Source organism: Camelina sativa, chromosome 20 (assembly GCF_000633955.1).
Source record: "Camelina sativa cultivar DH55 chromosome 20, Cs, whole genome shotgun sequence".
Classification (NCBI taxonomy): domain Eukaryota; kingdom Viridiplantae; phylum Streptophyta; class Magnoliopsida; order Brassicales; family Brassicaceae; genus Camelina; species Camelina sativa.
The window spans coordinates 22,897,941-22,918,885 of NC_025704.1; the positions used below are offsets into that span (position 1 = coordinate 22,897,941).

General features: G+C 40.4%; 1 protein-coding gene across 1 annotated transcript; it reads left to right on the forward strand.

Moving 5' to 3' along the window:
- LOC109131236 lies at positions 3,701-4,913 on the forward strand. The gene is made up of 3 exons (XM_019241930.1): positions 3,701-4,424; positions 4,516-4,743; positions 4,867-4,913. The coding sequence occupies exons 1-3, from the start codon at positions 3,701-3,703 to the stop codon at positions 4,911-4,913; spliced, it is 999 nt and encodes a 332-aa protein (XP_019097475.1).

A 20,945-nucleotide genomic window follows, 5' to 3' on the forward strand; every position in this document is an offset into this window, starting at 1 on the left:
CTCGGTCTCTCGGACATTGTCGATTCCTTCAACATTCTCGACGGATTTCCTCGACCAAATTTCTCGACATTCTCGACGGGTTGTCTCGACCAATTTCCTCGACATTCTCGACGGATTTCCTCGACCAATTTTTCTCGATGGCTATCGGCCTTCTTGGTAAGTTCCGGACAACTTTTATCGATCGTTTCCGGACTACTCTCGGCCCTTGCGGTACGTCTCGGACGTCACGATCGGTACGTCTCGAATGACACGAACATCTTTCTCGATACTTGACCGTTTCTTCCGCGGATGCTATTTCCTCAAAAACTGATAGCTTTCGATCGGTCCTGAGGTCTCGATCGCTCCTCCAGTCACTTCAGTATTGGCTTGGCCATTCTCCGATTTGTGAATTTTTCCTCGGACTTATTGTGGTCGTTCTTCTTTGTTTTACTCCGGCTACTTCCTTAAGTCTTTTCCGGGCCATTTCCTCGAATTTTTATTTTGGGATTTCTGCCCTTAGTGAGGGTCACTACACTGAGGGTATAATTGGTATATCGACTTTGGGTGACGACTCGAAGGCACGCTGTAGGGTGATAGCCCGAGAGAAAGATTAGACTTCCTGATACCGTAGCTTGAGGGCTGAGGCCCGATAGCGAACCGGTAAGAATCAAAGGCTGAGGCCCGATAGCGAGCTGGTAAGACTCGAAGGCTGAGGCCCGATAGCGAGCCGGTAAGACTCGAAGGCTGAGGCCTGATAGCGAGCCGGTAAGAATCGAAGGCTGAGGCCCGATAGCGGGCAGGTAGGATTGCCTCACTAAGTATTTCTGGTAATACGTACACCTTTATTTATGATAATACAGTTACTCAGTTAGTAGGATTCAATACTAAGCTCAAATTTGATGATAATACAGTGTATGGAGAAAAAAGTTACGTCTAACTCTTGACAACATCTTGAAGGTAAAAGACATATTGTTTTCCTATTTATTTTTATTGCGATCAACAATCTCAATCTTTTAAATGAGTAGGTTCTAAACGACCATACGAAGTACCGACCCATTATCTTCTTGAGCTTTCATCCCTATGCGGCTCGATTCATTAGGAATATGCAGAGGAGCTATCCAATAAGATTGCTAATTTTGTTTTATCGCCTCCATTGTCAGTTACAAAACAATTTGTTTACCTAGAATTGCTTATATATATGTTATTATAGGTATTCTTCTTAGCAAATGGAGGATGTGAAATCTATAAGGATGTGAGAAGAAACTCATTAGACGAGGCTATCAAGCTTTTTAAATACAGCGGTGTGCAAGGGATTGTCTCTGATTAAGGCCATATTAAGAACTCCAAACACAATCACACGAGTCACAGATTCAAGACTTTCTCTACTATCGTATGTGCAGCTCAAGTAATTAAAATCCTCTCATGCGTTTCATATCTATTACGATATACTCGAATATGTATATAATATTTACTTAGATATGACTCTATCATAAACTCTCAACTCTGTATGTATAAATTGCAACACTATGTGAATGAATATAACAACAACTTCATAAAATATTTCATGGTATCAGAGCATTTTTCTTGTGACCTATTTTTTTTTCTCACCGCCGCCGTTGTTTTCCTTGAAAAACCACCACCGTTAAAACTCTTCTACTTTGTTTTTTTTTACTCGAGCATCTTGTCTCCTGCCTTTGCTTTTACCATGTCGGAACAGCAAGTCGTTGCAGCAACAGATGCCTCTACTACCAAAATATACTCTCTTAATGCATCTGATAACCCAGGTGCCTTGATTTCTTCTGTCATCCTCACAGAAGACAATTATCTCGAATGGTCAACTGAGTTGAAGGAATCGCTTTAGGCGGAACATAAACTCGTTTCATCGATGGGACTATCCCTAAACCAGCTGCAAAACCAGAGTTGGGTATGTGGCTTGCTGCAAAATCAATGATTGTTGGCTGGATACATACCTCTATTGATCCGAAGCTCCACTCCACTGTGTCGTTTGTCTCCTATGCTTCGACGTTGTGGAACTCTCTCCATGATCACTTTACTGTCAGGAATGGCGTGAGAAAGCAAGTCCTAAAGGATGAAATCTCGGCTGGCAGACAGAATGGTCGTTCCGTTCTGGCGTACTACGGACGTCTCTCGAAGCTTTGGGAAGAACTCCAAAACTACAACACCAGCCGCATCTGCTGTTGCGCAGCAGCCCTTGATATTGCCAAGGACCGTGAAGACGACAAAGTCCATCAATTCCTCTTTGGTCTTGATCTTCCTCACTTTACCAACATTCGTTCTGCTATTACTAATCAAGATCCTCATCCCTTTTTGAATCAAGCGTACTCTCGTGCTGTTCGAGAGGAACAAAACATCAATGCTGCGACTATGCGTGAAGTGAACAAAACAGAGGGCATCGGTTTCTCTATTCAAGCGGAGGTCGCTTCCCAAGTTGCAGCTGTCTCTGGCTCTCGGACTCGCGATCGCTCCACTCTTTCATGCACCCATTGTCATCGCCAAGGCCATGATGTTTCTGAATGTTTTCAACTTCATGGCTTCCCGGATTGGTATTTCGAACAAAAAGGTGGTACTCGTCCCTCCACTTCTGACACTCGTGACGTCTCTGTTTGTGGAAACACCAATTTTCGTTCTGCTCAACGTGGTGGCTGTTCATCCAGAGGTCGTGGCAGAGGACGGGTCAGCAACGCTCGTGTTGCAACCGCATCCGACAGCGGCACAGACCATATTACTCAACTAATCAACTTGCTTTAAAGCCAACGTCTGTCCACCACATCTGAAAAATTGTCGGGTAAAATCAGTCTTACTGATGTAATTATTGATACAGGCGCTTCACATCACATGACTGGAGACTGTTCTCTCTTAGTTAACTTCATTGACATCAGTCCGTCCTCTGTGACGTTTCCTGATGGTCGCTTCTCTCGAGCCACTAAGCGTGGCTCCCTCCCGCTTAGCTCTGCCTATCTTCTCGATGATGTGTTGTTTGTTCTATTAACATGAACAAGGAACCTCCAATTGCTCCAATTGTTCTAGAGGTTTTGCTCTGCAAAACTGGTCCAAGCCCAACATCATTTATGGATCTTGAGAAGCCCAACAAGACTCCAATCGTTGCGCCAAAACACTGCAACAGGACCACACATACAAATGGAGTGTTCTCGACAAAAGGAACATCTGCCACACAGCTTTCTCAACAATAAATTTGGGGTTTTTGGATCTAGTGTTATCATGTGCCAATAGGACACCTGTCTAGGGCATCAATCCAAGTTTCCCTCATATAAATATGAAATGTCGCTCTTGTAAAGACTTTGAGTTGTCAAGATTAATAAAGTTCTTCTTCTCCAAGTTTTAACCTCATATCTCTTTAAGCTTTCATGGTATCAGAGCTATGGAAAATTTAGCTTCAGTTTCTTTGTTTTCACAACCGATTTCAGCTGTTGCAGTCATGACATCTGAAACTGCAGCAGAAATTTCTCAACCTACCACATCTCAAATCTCTGCTCCTCTAAATCTTTCAGCCTCTTCACCGATTCCTCAACCTACCATCTCACCACCGATTCCTCAACCTACTATGCCTCCTTTCCCAGTTTCTTCTGCAGCAACGTTTATTCCACCGACAGTGACTATTTCTCAGTGTGTTACTCTGAAGCTAAATGACAACAACTACTTGCTCTGGAAAATGCAGTTTGAGCAGTTTTTATCCAGTTAAATGCTTCTTGGTTTCGTTACTGGTGCCACACCTCGTCCTTCTCCAACAATGGTGGTTCAGACTGGAGATCGAGTTGCAGAAGTTAGCAATCCAAAGTTCATGAGGTGGATGCATGCAGACCAGCTCGTTATGGCCTGGCTAGTTGGATCTCTCTCTGAGTCAGCTCTCAAAAGTGTCTATGGTCTTCGTTCTTCCTCTGAGGTATGGTTTTCTCTTGCTAAACGATACGACCGTGTTTCTACCACTAGGAAGCTAGATCTGCAGAAGAAAGTTTATGTTATAGATAAGTTGGGAAAGTCTATGGCTGTGTATCTTGCTGAAATAAAGTCCCTATGTGATCAACTTGATTCTATTGGATCTCCTCTGTCAGAACATGAGAAGATTTCTAGGGTTTTGACTGGTCTAGGTCGTGAGTACGAGTCTATTTGCACTGTGATTGAAGAGTCTATGGAAACCTATCCAGGTCCATGTTTTGATGATGTTGTTTTCAAGCTAACAAACTTTGAAGATAAGATTAAAGCATACGAAGCTGCAACTGCAGTCACACTGCATCAAACTTTTTATACCAATAAGAATGAAAACTCACACTCTTACTCAAGCAACAACAACGGTAGTTACAGCAATCGAGGTGGTCACTCTCGAGGAGGTCGTTCAAACAGAGGCAGAGCTCAGAGTAGAGGAAGTCACAGCAGAGGTGGTCGTGGTTATTCAACACAAGGCAGAGGTTTTCATCAACAGTTTCAGTCTAATCGACCATTGTCAGATATGCGGAAAGTCTGGACATTCTGCTTACAACTGTAATCATCGCTTTGAAGAGGAATATTACAACAACGACTTTGCTCAAGCTTTAGCTGCAATGAGGCTGTCTGATCAGGAATATTCTGCAGGGCAGGAATGGATCTCCGATACTGGTGCTACAGCACACATCACAAACTCAACAGTTGCCTTACAGAATGCTCAACTGTATGCAGGAACAGATTCAGTGATTGTTGGAAATGGTGAGTTTCTCCCAATAACGCATGTTGGTTCCACAATTCTTCAAGGTAAGTTACCTCTAAAAGATGTTTTGGTTTGCCCTAATATCACTAAGTCGCTCCTATCTGTTTCTAAGTTGACTGATGATTATTTATGCTGTAAAATTCGACTCACACTATGTTAAAATAAAGGATCTGCAGACAAGACAGCTCCTCACGATAGGAAAGAAGGACAATAGTCTCTATGTGTTAAAGGATTCCAAGCTATGCTGCCCTCTACTCCAATAGACAACAAGTAGCCAGTGAAGAGATATGGCATCAAAGGCTCGGTCATCCACACAGTGAGATTCTGCAGCTCTTGTCAAGAAACAACTCTATCGTTCTGAATAAGGCACCTTCTCATATATGCGAAGCTTGTCAACTAGGAAAGATCAATAGACTACTTTTTCTTTTTTCAGACTATGTTTCTTCTAAGCCCCTAGAACACATTCACTGTGATTTATGGGGTCCCTCTCCAATTGTTTCTCCTCAAGGATTTCACTACTATGTTATTTTTGTTGATCATTTCTCAAGATTCACATGGTTTTATCCTCTCAAGAGAAAATCAGACTTCTACTCTATTTTTTTCTGCAATTTCAACAATTAGTCGAGAATCAACTCAAATTAAAGATTCAGATGTTCCAGTGTGATGGAGGGGGTGAATTTATCAGTACACGATTCACTACTCATCTCTCAAATGAAGGGATTAAACAGCTCATTTCGCGTCCTCATACACCAAAACAAAATGGTCTTGCTGAACGCAAACACATGCATATTACAAAACTTGGTTTGTCGATGTTGTTTCAGAGTCATGCACCACAAGAACTTTGGGTTGAAGCCTTTTTCACTGCAAATTTCTTAGGAAATTTGTTGCCTTCCTCTGTGCTGCATAATAAAGCTAGTCCTTATGAGGTTTTATATAAGAAGACTCCAATTTACACTGCTCTAAGAGTTTTTGGATGCTCATGCTATCCTTATCTTCGTGATTATGGCATAAATAAGTTCGATCCAAAATCTCTGCACTGTGTGTTCTTGGGGTACAATGAGAAGTACAAAGGCTATAGGTGCTTGCATCCTCCAACTCGAAAAATCTATATCAGTAGACATGTCTTGTTTGATGAAAATCGGTTTCCATATACAGAAATATATCATGACTATGCTTCAAAGGCTACAACTCCATTGCTTTCAGCCTGGCAATCCGGTTCTATTTCTTCTTCAACAGAGAGTTCCTCATTATTGTCTACTGCTAAAGAAACAGAGAGTTCTGAGTGTACGTCAGGCCTTGACCCTGCTTCTATAGGCAACAGCTCTCTTGTTTCCGCTAGCAGGATGGATATAAATGAGTCTTCGTCTCAGACTGTCTCATCGTCAAGCATAGTTCCTCAAATTATGTCGGATTCTCTCTTTTCAGAACAAGAATTTCCTCCTTTGCCTTCAAGATCACCGTCTCCTGATCCTGTCTCCATCCAGAGAGTTGATTCACCTGCAGATGACGAAGTTGTTGACATGAATCAAGAACCTTCTAACACAGCAGAAATCAATGATATCAATACTAGTGAAGATCTTCCACCAACAACATCTACTCATCCGATGATCACTCGAGCCAAGTCAGGAATCGTCAAACCAAATCCTAAATATGTGCTGTTCACAGTAAAAAGCAACTATCCTGAACCTAAAACAGTAAAGGCTGCCTTACAAGATGAAGGTTGGACTGACGCTATGGGGGAAGAAATGTCTACGATGCGTGAAGTTGATGCATGGGACTTGGCTCCACCCGAGGAAGCTGAGCATGTTCTGGGTTGTAAATGGGTTTTCAGAACAAAGCTCAATGCTGATGGCAGTCTTGACAAGTTAAAAGTAAGATTAGTTGCTAAGGGGTATGATCATGAAGAAGGAGTTGATTTCATTGAAACCTTTAGTCTGGTAATCAGAACAGATACTGTTCGATCTGTTCTTCACACTGCAGTTGCTAAGAATTCGAACATTAAGCAGCTAGATGTGAAAAATGCCTTCTTGCTTGGAGATCTTAAAGAAACAGTCTATATGCAGCAACCTCCTGGATTTGAAGATCCTTTAAGACCAGATTATGTGTGCAAACTTAAAAAGGTTATCTATGGACTTAAACAAGCCCCTCGTGCCTGGTTCGATAAGTTTAGCAACTATCTGCTAAAGTTTGGTTTCTTCTGCAGTATCCCAGATCCCTCGTTGTTTATCTACAGACAAGGCAAGGACATCATGTATCTACTATTATATGTTGATGATATGATCTTGACTGGCAGTAATGATCAGCTGATTCAAGGATTTTTGGAATGTCTGAACAAGGAATTTAGAATGAAAGACTTAGGTCCTCTTCATTATTTTCTGGGAATACAAGCATATTTTCATGAAGGTGGTCTGTTTTTGAATCAAGAGAAGTATGCTAAAGATCTTTTGGTGACTGCTGGCATGCTTTGTGCTCCTATGCCAACCCCTTTACCTCTACAGCTTGATCGAGATGAAAGACATGACAAAGCTTTCCTTGATCCTACTTATTTTCGAAGTTTAGCAGGAAAACTGCAGTACTTAACACTTACTCGACCAGATCTTCAGTTTGCGGTCAATTTCGTGTGCCAGAAGATGCATGCTCCAACTGTAGCTGATTTTCAGCTTTTGAAACGTATTCTACGGTACTTAAAAGGCACAGTTAATATGGGAGTTAACATTAGTTCAAGAACAGACTCTGCTCTGCAATAGTGACTGGGCAGGTTGCAAAGCAACTAGAAGATCTACAGGAGGCTTTTGCACTTATCTTGGAACAAACATCATATCATTGTCTGCAAAACGACATCCTACTGTCTCCAAGTCCTCAACCGAAGCTGAATATCAAACCATGTCCTTTGCTGCTTTTGAGCTTAAATGGATCACTACATTGCTTGGTTCAGTTGGTGTTTATCAGACTGATACTCCAGAACTATATTGTGACAACCTTTCAGCTGTTTATCTCACGGCTAATCCAGCCTTACATGCCAGGTCTAAACATTTTGATGTGGATTTTCACTATGTTCGTGAAAGGGTTGCACAAGATGCTTTGGTGGTCAAAAACATCCCTGCAGAGTATCAGATTGCTGACATCTTCACCAAATCTCTACCTCAAGAACCGTTCTATGATTTGAGATACAAACTCGGCGTCTCCGATCCTCCGACACCAACTTTGAGGGGGTGTATTAGCATGAACAAGGAACCTCCAATTGCTCCAATTGTTCCAGAGGTTTTGCTCCGCAAAACCGGTCCAAGCCCAACATCATTTATGGATCTTGCGAAGCCCAACAAGACTCCAATTTTGGCGCCAAAACACTGCAACAGGACCACACATACAAATGGAGTGTTCTCGACAAAAGGAACTCTGCCACACAGCTTTCTCAACAATAAATTTGGGGTTTTTGGATCTAGTGTTATCATGTGCCAATAGGACACCTGTCTAGGGTATCAGTCCAAGTTCCCCTCATATAAATATGAAACGTTTCTCTTGTAAAGACTTTGAGTTGTCAAGATTAATAAAGTTCTTCTTCTCCAAGTTTTAACCTAATACCTCTTTAAACTTTTATGTTCTGGATTTTGACTGCACATTAATCTCTGTGTCTAAATTGCTGAAACAAACTGGATCTATCGCAATTTTTACCGACACTTTGTATTTTTTGCAGGACCGTTTTTAAATGTTATCCTTTCTCTCCCGCCTCCTATATTTTTTTTTATCTTTGAAACAACCGATCTTTTATTACCTTCAGCAGTATTGTGGAGGTGATTTATTTGCTATATCTTGTCGGCGTGGAGGGTGTCATTGTTGATATGGTTAGGACATCTCTGAAGCCATCTCGCCAGTATTATTGTTAGGAATGAGGAAGATTATGAAGACGACGATATACAAAAGATGTTTGGAGAGCAGAAGAAAAAGGTGAAAAGTATGAAATCAATTTCTTAACTAAGTTCGTTCCAAAACTGCGTCAACAATGAAAATTTCACTTCATTTACATACTTCCGCTTACTTGTAAAAATGGATTACGTACTTAACGATATGGTGCATAATCTATTTGTATATATAACTAATCGACTGCACATGATAATCTAGGCTCCGGAATTAGTGAGAAAGGAATTGGTAAGAAGTTGTAACGATTTAACGACAATTTTGAAATAGAGCAAAACTGTCATTAAGTTTAACACAATTGTTTACCTAGCAAAACTGAAATTCCAGCAACAAATTTTTTCTAACTTGTCAAAAAATTTCAGTTAATTATCTATGTTTTCATAATTACCACTTTCAAAAAATGATATAACATTTGGTTTATTAAAATGATATCTAGTATAAAATTAATAAGAAGAGAGAACTTTAACCAAAAAAAATTACTTTTGCATTATATTATATATAAGTATCTAGTAAAATTTTACAATCCAACACCAATTGTTTTTGTAGAGCAATGACAAACAAACCATCGACATTCACCAATAATCCGTTTTCTTCTCAAACAATGATGTGTACATTCTTGACAGAAACCAATTATATTTGTAGCAGCCGAAACTCCAAGATGTTCATCTGGTGGAAGTTCACCTATTTTATAGTTAATTTGAGGGCTTGTTGCCGAGGTGAAAGAGTGAGTGTTCTCTTCCAAATAAGTTTTTGCCTTGATATTTAGCGCACCTATATTATTTCCAAAATATAAATTAGTTTATAAGATTTACATTTCAAGAAAATTTAAAAAAATCTACATAGCATCGTCACTAACAAAGATTAAATTTACATGATAAAACAAGAAATAGAAGAGTTAAAAGACTAACAGTTGTCTTCATTCTATTTTAGAGAGTTTGGTAATATTTCAATAAAAAAATAGAATTTCTTTTGCCAATGGTTTCAGTTTTTGTTGTGGGTGGTTCTAAAAAGTGGAAAATAATATATTTATATACAAGTTTATTTATGTTAAATATGAGTTAATCAACGTTTTTGTTATAAATGAAGGTTAAAACGACCATTCAATTTAAAATTTAAGTTTCATTTGAACTTATTCATAAAAGTGATTAATTATAAATATTAATTATCTCTTTATTTATGATATAAATAACTTATGGCTTACAACTTTACTCATTTTGTATGAAATATAAATAAGCTATAAAATCATATATATAAAAGAAAGGTTCACTCTCTCCTTATTGGTCCATTTAGCAATGCAATTAAGAAAATTATTTATTTCAAATTACAAATAAAAAATATTTAATCATGACACTTAACTCACACTTTAATATAAAACTGAAATTATATAAATTATGCATGAATTAAATTTATCCACTCAATTGTATTAAAACACATAATAAATTAGAATTGTAACCCCTAAATACTAACTATATTCCTCCACTTAAATGTATTAAACACATAATAAATTAGAATTGTAACTCCTATTTTTCTGAATATAATTTTACATCACTTCTATTCATATTCTCTTATTCTCTCATTCTTTCATTCTCTCTATATTACATTAATTTTTATGTTCTAAAAGGTTTATCTCCATTGTCTATTTTAGATTATCATCTTATAAGTAATTATTTTTTAATATTCTTCTACTATATTCACCACACATGATCATGAGGTTAAAAGATTCCATATCTAATTCTCTATTCTCTTCTAGCACTCAAATTTAAATGGAGTAAAATATAGAAAAGAATATAATTTTTAAAATATACCATCTAATTAAATCCTCTAAAGATGAAACCATTAGTATAAAATCTAGCACTATAATTTACATTGATGAGTGAAAATTAAAAAAAAAAAAAAGAAACCAAAAAATAGAATTTTTCCTTGGGATTTTGAAAAATCTTTAGATTGAAGTTCATATGATTTTATAAGAAAACTAATTTAGTTTTTGTCACTTACAAAAAAATATGAATTTGAAATTTATGTATGAGTTTATCAACAAAAAACCAAATGATGTGTAAGTTTAAAATTTCATTGGGCCACTTGGTATTTCTTTTATAAATTTTTTTTAAAATAAACAAATTAAAAAATTAATTCTAATTATCTCACATTTAATATCATGTGTAATTCTACATTTAACTCAAATGTAACTCCTACCCAATAATTATTATAAAATTCATTCTCCCACTAATTTATTTATCTTTCAAGATAAAAATTTTTTCGTTAAATTTTCATATTTTTATTTTGTTTTTGTTAGCTATATTTATAGTTGTATACATATATATATATATATATATATATATATATATATTCTATTTATACTTTTTAAACTTTGAAATGAGGAATATTTATACATAATATTTTCATACATAATTACTAATTTTTTGGATAACTTTGTTTGATACATTTTTATAAGTCAATCTTAAGAACAAATCTATTATTTTATTATGTTATTGTTAATAGAAAAAAGAACAAAATATTGGTTTTATAAATATTCAGAAATATAACAAAAACCATTATGCATGCAACCACCCATTGCATGGACTAATACCTAGTTCTAATAAAGATATCATCTTCTTCTATGTTCACAAGAAAAAAAATTATGTTCATTGAACACAATATTAAATTTTGTGGAAGAGTTGTAAAGATTTTGAAGAAACTGAAAATTAATTTCATTTTAGTTGTAATCGGTTTAATTACAGTTTAGTTTGTGTTTTGATGGTTAAAGTTGGATTGGTAAACAATTCACGGATACAAACCATTATCTGGTTAACTTAATTTTGAGACTCTCAATGGTTTCTTAGCATTTGGTTCCCTTTTGGTGCAAAAATTTTACAAGCTGACAGGTAGTCCCAATAAGAGTTTTAAGAACACAAGACACAAAAGTGTTTTAATGGGTAGTTTAAACTACCTCTTTTCTATTGTTTTTTTTACTTTTATATGAAAGAGGGCTATTGAGTCCCAAAAAGATAAGCAGAACACCAAGAGATAACTCTAAAGCAACAACGAGAATTATCTAAAAATACTTAAAAACCAAAATACAAAACACCAAGTCACCCATGCTCCTCCACCGCCTAATAATTGTATTGTGGATTAGGCCTCGTAATTGGCACAGGCCGCTTGTCACAGTCGAGCCCATCAATACTCTCCCCTCCAACACTAACCTTTTTTTTTTTTAAATAAAAAACCAACTTTGCTACAAGAATTTCCAACACTAACCTTGTCCTCAAGGTTTGCTGAAAAGTCCAGTAAGCTATCTGCCAGTTGTTGCTCACTCTCCCAGGTGGCATCTTCATTAGTGAGACCCTTCCATTTAATCAACAGTTCGACATGTGACTTACCCCCAAGCTGTACTTGTTGACGATGAAATGTTCTCTCAGGTTGTAGCCATTATCCCGTAGTGGTGGTAGCTCTCCTTGGGACGGTACCATCATACCAACATACGACTTTAAAAGAGATACGTGAAACCATAGTGAATGTGCGACCCTAGCGAAGACTTGAGCCAATACGCCACGGCCCCAACTGTAACGCCCCCGAACCGTACTATGACCACGAAGGCCATCGGACAGCCACGGGACGCCACTTGCGGAATTGCACCAAGGTGATCCGGTCGAGGGATGGAAGCTGCAGACTTCCCGACCGGTCCTCCCTAGCACAGTCCCACCCGCAGCCGAGGTTACTTAGGCTTTGCAACCCTCGCGGCCTGGTGCGTTGTGTTAGCCCGGACTAGGCCGAGTATCAGTTGCAACTTGCCATGCTTTCCTGAAAACCGTATATATATCACTTTAATAAGATAATTCATCGCAAATAAATCATTAAAGTAATATATATAAAGATAGTCGGAAAACTTTACACTTATTCTTTTAAGAAAATATAGGGTTTTACAAGAAACACAAGAAAACCCTATCCGGTACCCTAACGTTTGCTCCGGCTCTAGACTCACTTAGGTTTCCCTGCAAAACCACAACAAATGAGACAAAGTAATCTAAGATTACTCAATGAGTCTGGGTACCCCTTCTATCCTAAACAGGATACTACTCTCCCCAAGCCGACTACCCGGGCAATCAAAGAAAGCTAGCAAGCCACAACAGCTAGCAAACAACATCAAAGCAACGCAACAAAAGCTTAGCGGAAGCAATTCAAACAATAACATGCAAGTGAGGTTAGATCTCTACGACTTCATTCGAACGATCTAAACTTGCCACCATAAGAGAAAGACGACCTAAGGAAACAAGGACTACTTGAACCTTAGACTCTTATCTCATACACAACTTACTAAGACGTCTAGATACTTACAATACCGTAGACTCTTTAACAACACTCAACACGCAACATGTAAAGACGACTAGACATAAACAAGGGACACTTGATTACTCAAGACTCTTTACTCCTAGGGCCCTTCGATAATCTGTTCCGTTCCAACACTTCCCATGCCGAGACCACAAAGTTCTCTGGCATGAACCCACCAATAGCTACATCGTCATGTAGCGGTTACGCTGGTAGCTAGCCAGCCGTAACATAGTCCCCGCGTGAGTGGTCGTCGAGAACTCACACGTGACATACACTTTCGGAAACAGAAATATCGACACACTAACCTAGCCAAGACTCGAGAAACAAATTCAAGAGGCTAGGCTACAACCAAAACCCACCACCACACTTTCACGCGATGATACATCAAGGTCATTAGCATGTAATCACGCAAGAAAAACCAACATGGAATAATCAACAAGAAGCAAGAAAGTAAATCAAGCAACTTAGGATTATTCTACATGCATGCAACCAATATAATCAACTTAAGCAAGTTAATGCAACAAGTTCCAATATGCATGCAACCGTTTATGATTTAACCCCTTTTAAATCCTTAAGTCCAATTTACGCATGTAGGTCCAAACACTTTAACCACTTAAATCTCTTAAGTCCAAATCATGCATGGAAGCCAACCGCTTAAACCGTTTAGTCTCTTAAGTCCAAATCATGCATGCAATCATCTTTAACCAACATCATGCCTTATAATGCAAATCGCTTTACTCATCAAGTCATGCATGAACCCAATTTTTAAGCAAGACTTATCACTTTTAAACTTCTCCAAGTTTGATCATGCATGCAATGGACTTTAACCGCAACAACATGCATCGACTCTACATACTTACCACAGACTCACCTCTTACGCAACCGTCGATGATACTCGGACTTCACAGCACCACTTGATCAGACTGTCTTCGCATCGATCAGCTTCCCGGTTCTTCGACCGCTTCGATCCGCAACCAAACTCCTTAACAACCGCGACAACTCCTTCTATCGCACGCTTTGATCACCGCGACACCGCTCCTTGATACAAGTGCTTCTCCTTCGATCTTTCTCTCGGTCGTTCTTGATCTCCCTCTCGATCAACTCGACCTTCCTCAACAACTCTCTCTTTTCTTCTCTTTCTTTCTCTTGAAAAAAAACTTAAGTTTTTTGAGAGAATTTAGGAGAGTAATCCCCAAATGAAGTGGATCATCCCATATTTAAAGGCACACTTTGGAACCTTCTTCCTTAAGGGTTTTTGACAAGTGTCTTCCTCCACCCTTGCATGCGCTGCGTGAATCTCACCCCCAATCATCGAATGCCATTAAGCCTCTAATTCTCTTTTTATTAGTGAATGTGATCATCTCCATTAGTGTATGTGATTTAAGTGAGCTTAATCCTTAGCTCTTGACCAATTGGATTCTGCCAACTTCACCAATCCTCCTTGATTAAACTAATCCCCCACTATCTCTTCTTAATCTTTTTGAATTTTTAATTCTTCCACTAATCCCACTTTGAATAAAATAATCTTCCCACTTTCCTTAATTCTTATTGGTCGAAATTTGTGAGAAGAAAAATTTTTCTCACAAATATTCGATCCTTCGTCTATCACCATCGACGTTCACACTTGAAGTTCTCATCTCGATCAGATCACTTTCTCGATCGTTCGGACACTCCGCTCGGCAACACTTGGCAAACTCTCGGGCAATTCGGACAGTACGCCTCGGCGATACGTCTCGGCAATTTCTCGGGTCATCGGCAGATCCCTCCAGCTCTCGACAATTTTCTCGAGTACTCGGCAACTCCCTCGAGTCTCGACAATTTTCTCGAGTACTCGGCAACTCCCTCGAGTCTCGATAATTTTCTCGAGTACCCGGTAACTTCCCCGATCCTAGACAATTCTCTTGACCTTCCCGACAAATTTCTTCGACTCTCGATCGGTTTTAGGGTCTCGGTCGTGCATCCGGTTATTCCGGTCTTGGCTCGGCCATTCTTCGACTTACGAATATTTTCTCGGGCTTCTCTCGGCCATTCACCTTTGTTTTCCTTCTTCTTCTTTCTTACGTCTTTTCCGGGCCATTTTCTCGATCTTTTATTTTGAGATTTCTACTCTTGGTGAGGGTCATTACATTCTCCCCCCTTTATAAGAATTCGTCCCCGAATTCTCACGCCTTCTCCTTCTTTTTGGGAAATGTCAACATTCCTTGACATAGGTATCATTGCTTTATGATTAATACCACCGTTTCCTTAACCACCCGGATTCTGGTTTCTGATACTTCTTGGAAAGCTTCTTCACCTCCAGCATACGTTTGGCTCCTCTTAATCCATATGTTGTTCAAACAATAAGGCTTCTGCCTCGTTGCACCATGGCTTGTTCGATACTTAACTCCTTAATTCAATGATTCTCTTTCTTCAGCTTGTTCCTGACTCTTTTCCTTTCTCCTCCAACTTATTATTTGATTTTCTCCAATGTCTTGACAACTTCACCGTACAACCTCGTATTCCCCTTGACTTATTAATCACTGGGCTTTGCTCCTCTGGCTCCTCCAGTTTCTTTAACAATAATCTTCTTCCTCCCATTTTTTCCACACTCACTAGGATTTTAACTTCTCCAATGCTTTTAGCTTCACTCTCCTTTGGATTTTAACTTCTCCAATGCTCTTAGCTTCACGCTCTATTGGATTTCAACTTCTCCAATGTCCTTAGCTCCATAAAACCTCTCCCTAGGTTACTTTGAGCTCCACTACGAACTTCTTCTTCAACTCTCATACTTTTGAAATTTGGTTCGATAACCTTGCCCATATCTCTCTCCTTAGCATAGAAATGGGTTTTAGCATAGAAATGCTATTTCATGTTTGCCGCCGATTATTTTCTTGCACCTTCTTCGTCTATTCATAGACTATCCCTTCTTTCACGCTTTATTTCCTTGCATCCTCTTTGTCCCACTCCTTGGACCATGCACTATTTTCTTGCACTTTCTTGGTCGCATTCATTTTAACCTTTTTAATTTTGCCACTTTCAATCGATCTGCACTACTCTTTCTCTTCGATTTCTTTGCGTTCACCTCAACCTTTCTCGTTATTCCTTTTTCCTTTCTCTTCTCCAACCCTTAAGTCCTTATTCCAAACCGGTTGTTCTGCCTCAGCTGAACACTCCCTTGGACTCCCTTGGACGTCCTCTCTTTTGTCTGATCATGCTTAGTGGTGTCTTACGTGACTCCTCATCGATTGCGTGCAAGTTAATCATGCAAATACTTATGCATTATACTAACTATGCAAACCTATAAAACTCAAGCAACAATCAAAGCAAGTGATAAAACAAGCAAGGATTAGCAAAAGTTTCATATAGCACAACACCACAACCACGGCTAGAGAACATAAGGTACTTTTTACAAACCGATTGAAAAAGCTACACAAGTTTTACACCAACCTAGCCGATGATACTAAGGGTTCAGATCCTAGACAACAACAACAAGGTTAAGTCTAGAAACAACAAAAAGAACACTATCCGACCCTTACATATAAACCCCAAAAGGACTTCCCTTACTCCCCAGTATCCTACTGGTTCTGAGCCTAGTACACGCTTCGCACGTGCACACCCACTCCCTATCCGGCTCTTCAGGTGGCGGTTTGGAGGGAGACTCGGTTGAGGTAGAGGCAGCAGACATCGAGGTTCCAGCTTGATTCGTCGGGCTCTCTTCAATTCTTTTGATTCGACCTATCAGGTTCACTCCTGTTCCTTCGAATGGATTGGTCGGGTTCATTCTCTCTCTCAGCATCCGGTATGGACATTCATGAACATAATGTCCTCTTTCACCACACACGGTACATACCATATACTCCGGGTCCGGAAAGTGTTGAGGTCTCGTCCTCCAACAATGATTGTTCGGATGCCCCGGTCCTCCAATATCTCATGCGGTCTGGGTTTGGGCAGCGATAGGCAAAGTGCCCTCGCATTCCGCACCATTCACAGTCCTCGTTCGACGGGTCACACATGCGTCTCAACGCCGGTCTCCAGCAATGTCTTGTCCAATGACCAATGCCTTCACACAACTCGCAATAGGGCGTGTTCCTCATGTGAACTTGGTTTGGGTAGACCACCCTCTTCCTGGCAGTGGCTCGCACTCTCAGCCTGCCTCTCGGTTGAAACGTTACGGAGTGCATCTCCAACTCCCTTTCGCCTGCAACTCTTGGTAATACTCTCTTGTTCTCTTCAAACTCGAACTACTTTCGCCAATCTCCATCCTTAGTTGTTCTCGGTTCTGCCTTCTTAATTCATACATCTTAGCAAGCATCTCCAAATCCCGGTCCATTGGTTCCTCTTCTTGCTCTTCCTCTTGCCCCGGCAACACCATCTGCAATGGTACAGCTCTAATGGGACTATTGCGCCTTAGCACAATCTGATTCAGCTCCGTCTGGTTTGGCACGAATTGATCTGGCATTAGGAGATCTGGCTCTCCTCGGTCTCTCACCACTTGGCTTGATTCTCCTCGTTCTCTCACGGCTTGGCTCGAACTAGCCCTTAATCTCGCATTCTCCCTCGGCTCCGTACTGGCCTCAACTTCTCGGTCTCGGTCTCTCCTTGGTTCCACTATAAAAGTTGGAATCCCCTCGTCGTCACTTGACACAAGATCGATCACTTCCACTTCTCTGGTCGGCCTCTCGGTCTTAGAGTCTCCATCAATCGGATTCTCTTCTCCATTGGCTTCCGGTACAATGACTTCCCCGTCACCCTCATTTACTCGCTCCGGTGAGCGCATCTCGTCTAACATAAATAAGATCCTCGTACCCATCTCGGGTCTCTCCTCCGCAGGCTGCTCCGTACCGCTAGCGCCTCCGGTCTCGGGTACCACTCCCGCACTACTAGCATTGCCTCCTTCCTCCGGCACATACACATCGGTCAAGAAATTTAGGATCTTCTCGATTGTCTCCGGGTACTCCCTCAAGTGCTCCTCGGGACTAACATCGTCGGACTGATCTTCCACAAGATCCAACAGCAACTTCTGTAATCTTTCGGCGAGCTCCACCTCCGCCTCTCCATGATCTCCAACAGGTAGAGTTTCAAACTTGTCTTGCGCGTCCATTCGAACTTGAAGACGGCTCGGCTCTCCAATCTCCAACACAATAGTCTGATCATCTCGATCAGCTTCTACCTCCTCCGTTTCATCTAAACACTCGGACGAATCGGTCTCGATCGACCAGTTGGTGTCGTCCGCGTCGAACACCCCGTCCTCATCCCAGTCATTCGAATCACTCGGCTCTTGACTGTTTTCTGATTCCGTCGACAAATACCCATTGTGATGCCCACAATCCTCATGTCTCGGCCCCTCATCCCATGAACCATCCCCGCAACCTAAATCACCTGAATACATCTAAAACCCACAAGAAAACAAGGTTAGATGTTTAAGTCATTCTAAGGTTCAACTTAGACTAGACAAGCAAACGGTCTGGATAAAATTTCATGCTCTTGCGACACTTTACTCGATAAAACATTGAAATGCACAAGTGCTCGCGGGTTCGAAAACACCGCTCTGATACCACCGTTGTAACGCCCCCGAACCGTACTATGACCACGAAGGCCATCGGACAGCCACGGGACGCCACTTGCAGAATTGCACCAAGGTGATCCGGTCGAGGGACGGAAGCTGCAGACTTCCCGACCGGTCCTCCCTAGCACAGTCCCACCCGCAGCCGAGGTTGCTTAGGCTTTGCAACCCTCGCGGCCTGGTGCATTGTGTTAGCCTGGACTAGGCCGAGTATCAGTTGCAACTTGCCATGCTTTCCTGAAAACCGTATATATATCACTTTAATAAGATAATTCATCGCAAATAAATCATTAAAGTAATATATATAAAGATAGTCGGAAAACTTTACACTTATTCTTTTAAGAAAATATAGGGTTTTACAAGAAACACAAGAAAACCCTATCCGGTACCCTAACGTTTGCTCCGTCTCTAGACTCACTTAGGTTTCCCTGCAAAACCACAACAAATGAGACATGAGTAATCTAAGATTACTCAGTGAGTCCGGGTACCCCTTCTATCCTAAACAGGATACTACTCTCCCCAAGCCGACTACCCCGGCAATCAAAGAAAGCTAGCAAGCCACAACAGCTAGCAAACAACATCAAAGCAACGCAACAAAAGCTTAGCGGAAGCAATTCAAACAATAACATGCAAGTGAGGTTAGATCTCTACGACTTCATTTGAACGATCTAAACTTGCCACCATAAGAGAAAGACGACCTAAGGAAACAAGGACTACTTGAACCTTAGACTCTTATCTCATACACGACTTACTAAGACGTCTAGATACTTACAATACCGTAGACTCTTTAACAACACTCAACACACAACATGTAAAGACGACTAGACATAAACAAGGGATACTTGATTACTCTAGACTCTTTACTCCTAGGACCCTTCGATAATCTGTTCCGTTCCAACACTTCTCATGCCGAGACCACAAAGTTCTCTGGCATGAACCCACCAATAGCTACATCATCATGTAGCGGTTACGCTGGTAGCTAGCCAGCCGTAACATAGTCCCCGCGTGAGTGGTCGTCGAGAACTCACACGTGACATACACTTTCGGAAACAGAAATATCGACACACTAACCTAGCCAAGACTCGAGAAACATATTCAAGAGGCTAGGCTACAACCAAAACCCACCACCACACTTTCACGCGATGATACATCAAGCTCATTAGCATGTAATCACGCAAGAAAAAACAACATGGAATAATCAACAAGAAGCAAGAAAGTAAATCAAGCAACTTAGGATTATTCTACATGCATGCAACCAATATAATCAACTTAAGCAAGTTAATGCAACAAGTTCCAATATGCATGCAACCGTTTATGATTTAACCCCTTTTAAATCCTTAAGTCCAATTTACGCATGTAGGTCCAAACACTTTAACCACTTAAATCTCTTAAGTCCAAATCATGCATGGAAGCCAACCGCTTAAACCGTTTAGTCTCTTAAGTCCAAATCATGCATGCAATCATCTTTAACCAACATCATGCCTTATAATGCAAATCGCTTTACTCATCAAGTCATGCATGAACCCAATTTTTAAGCAAGACTTATCACTTTTAAACTTCTCCAAGTTTGATCATGCATGCAATGGACTTCAACCGCAACAACATGCATCGACTCTACATGCTTACCACAGACTCACCTCTTACGCAACCGTCGATGATACTCGGACTTCACAGCACCACTTGATCAGACTGTCTTCGCGTCGATCAGCTTCCCGCTTCTTCGACCGCTTCGATCCGCAACCAAACTCCTTAACAACCGCGACAACTCCTTCTGTCGCACGCTTTGATCACCGTGATACCGCTCCTTGATACAAGTGCATTTCCTTCGATCTTTCTCTCGGTCGTTCTTGATCTCCCTCTCGATCAACTCGACCTTCCTCAAGAACTCTCTCTTTTCTTCTCTTTCTTTCTCTTGAAAAAAAACTTAAGTGTTTTGAGAGAATTTAGGAGAGTAACCCCCAAATGAAGTCGATCACCCCATATTTATAGGCACACTTTGGAACCTTCTTCCTTAAGGGTTTTTTACAAGTGTCTTCCTCCACCCTTGCATGCGCTGCGTGAATCTCACCCCCAATCATCGAATGCCATTAAGCCTCTAATTCTCTTTTTATTAGTGCATGTGATCATCTCCATTAGTGCATGTGATTTAAGTGAGCTTAATCCTTAGCTCTTGACCAATCGGATTCTGCCAACTTCACCAATCCTCCTTGATTAAACTAATCCCCCACTATCTCTTCTTAATCTTCTTGAATTTTTAATTCTTCCACTAATCCCACTTTGAATAAAATAATCTTCCCACTTTCCTTAATTATTATTGGTCGAAATTTGTGAGAAGAGAAATTTTTCTCACAAATATTCGATCCTTCGTCTATCACCATCGACGTTCACACTTGAAGTTCTCATCTCGATCAGATCACTTTCTCGATCGTTCGGACACTCCGCTTGGCAACACTCGGCAAACTC

Bases quoted from the DNA above. Each gene is read 5' to 3' on its own strand.
- LOC109131236 (XM_019241930.1), top strand. From the start codon at position 3,701: ATGCTTCTTGGTTTCGTTACTGGTGCCACACCTCGTCCTTCTCCAACA. The intron at 4,425-4,515 runs GTTTTCATCAAC...ATCGCTTTGAAG, and splicing joins TTATTCAACACAAGGCAGAG to AGGAATATTACAACAACGAC. The intron at 4,744-4,866 runs GTAAGTTACCTC...GTTAAAATAAAG, and splicing joins TGGTTCCACAATTCTTCAAG to GATCTGCAGACAAGACAGCT.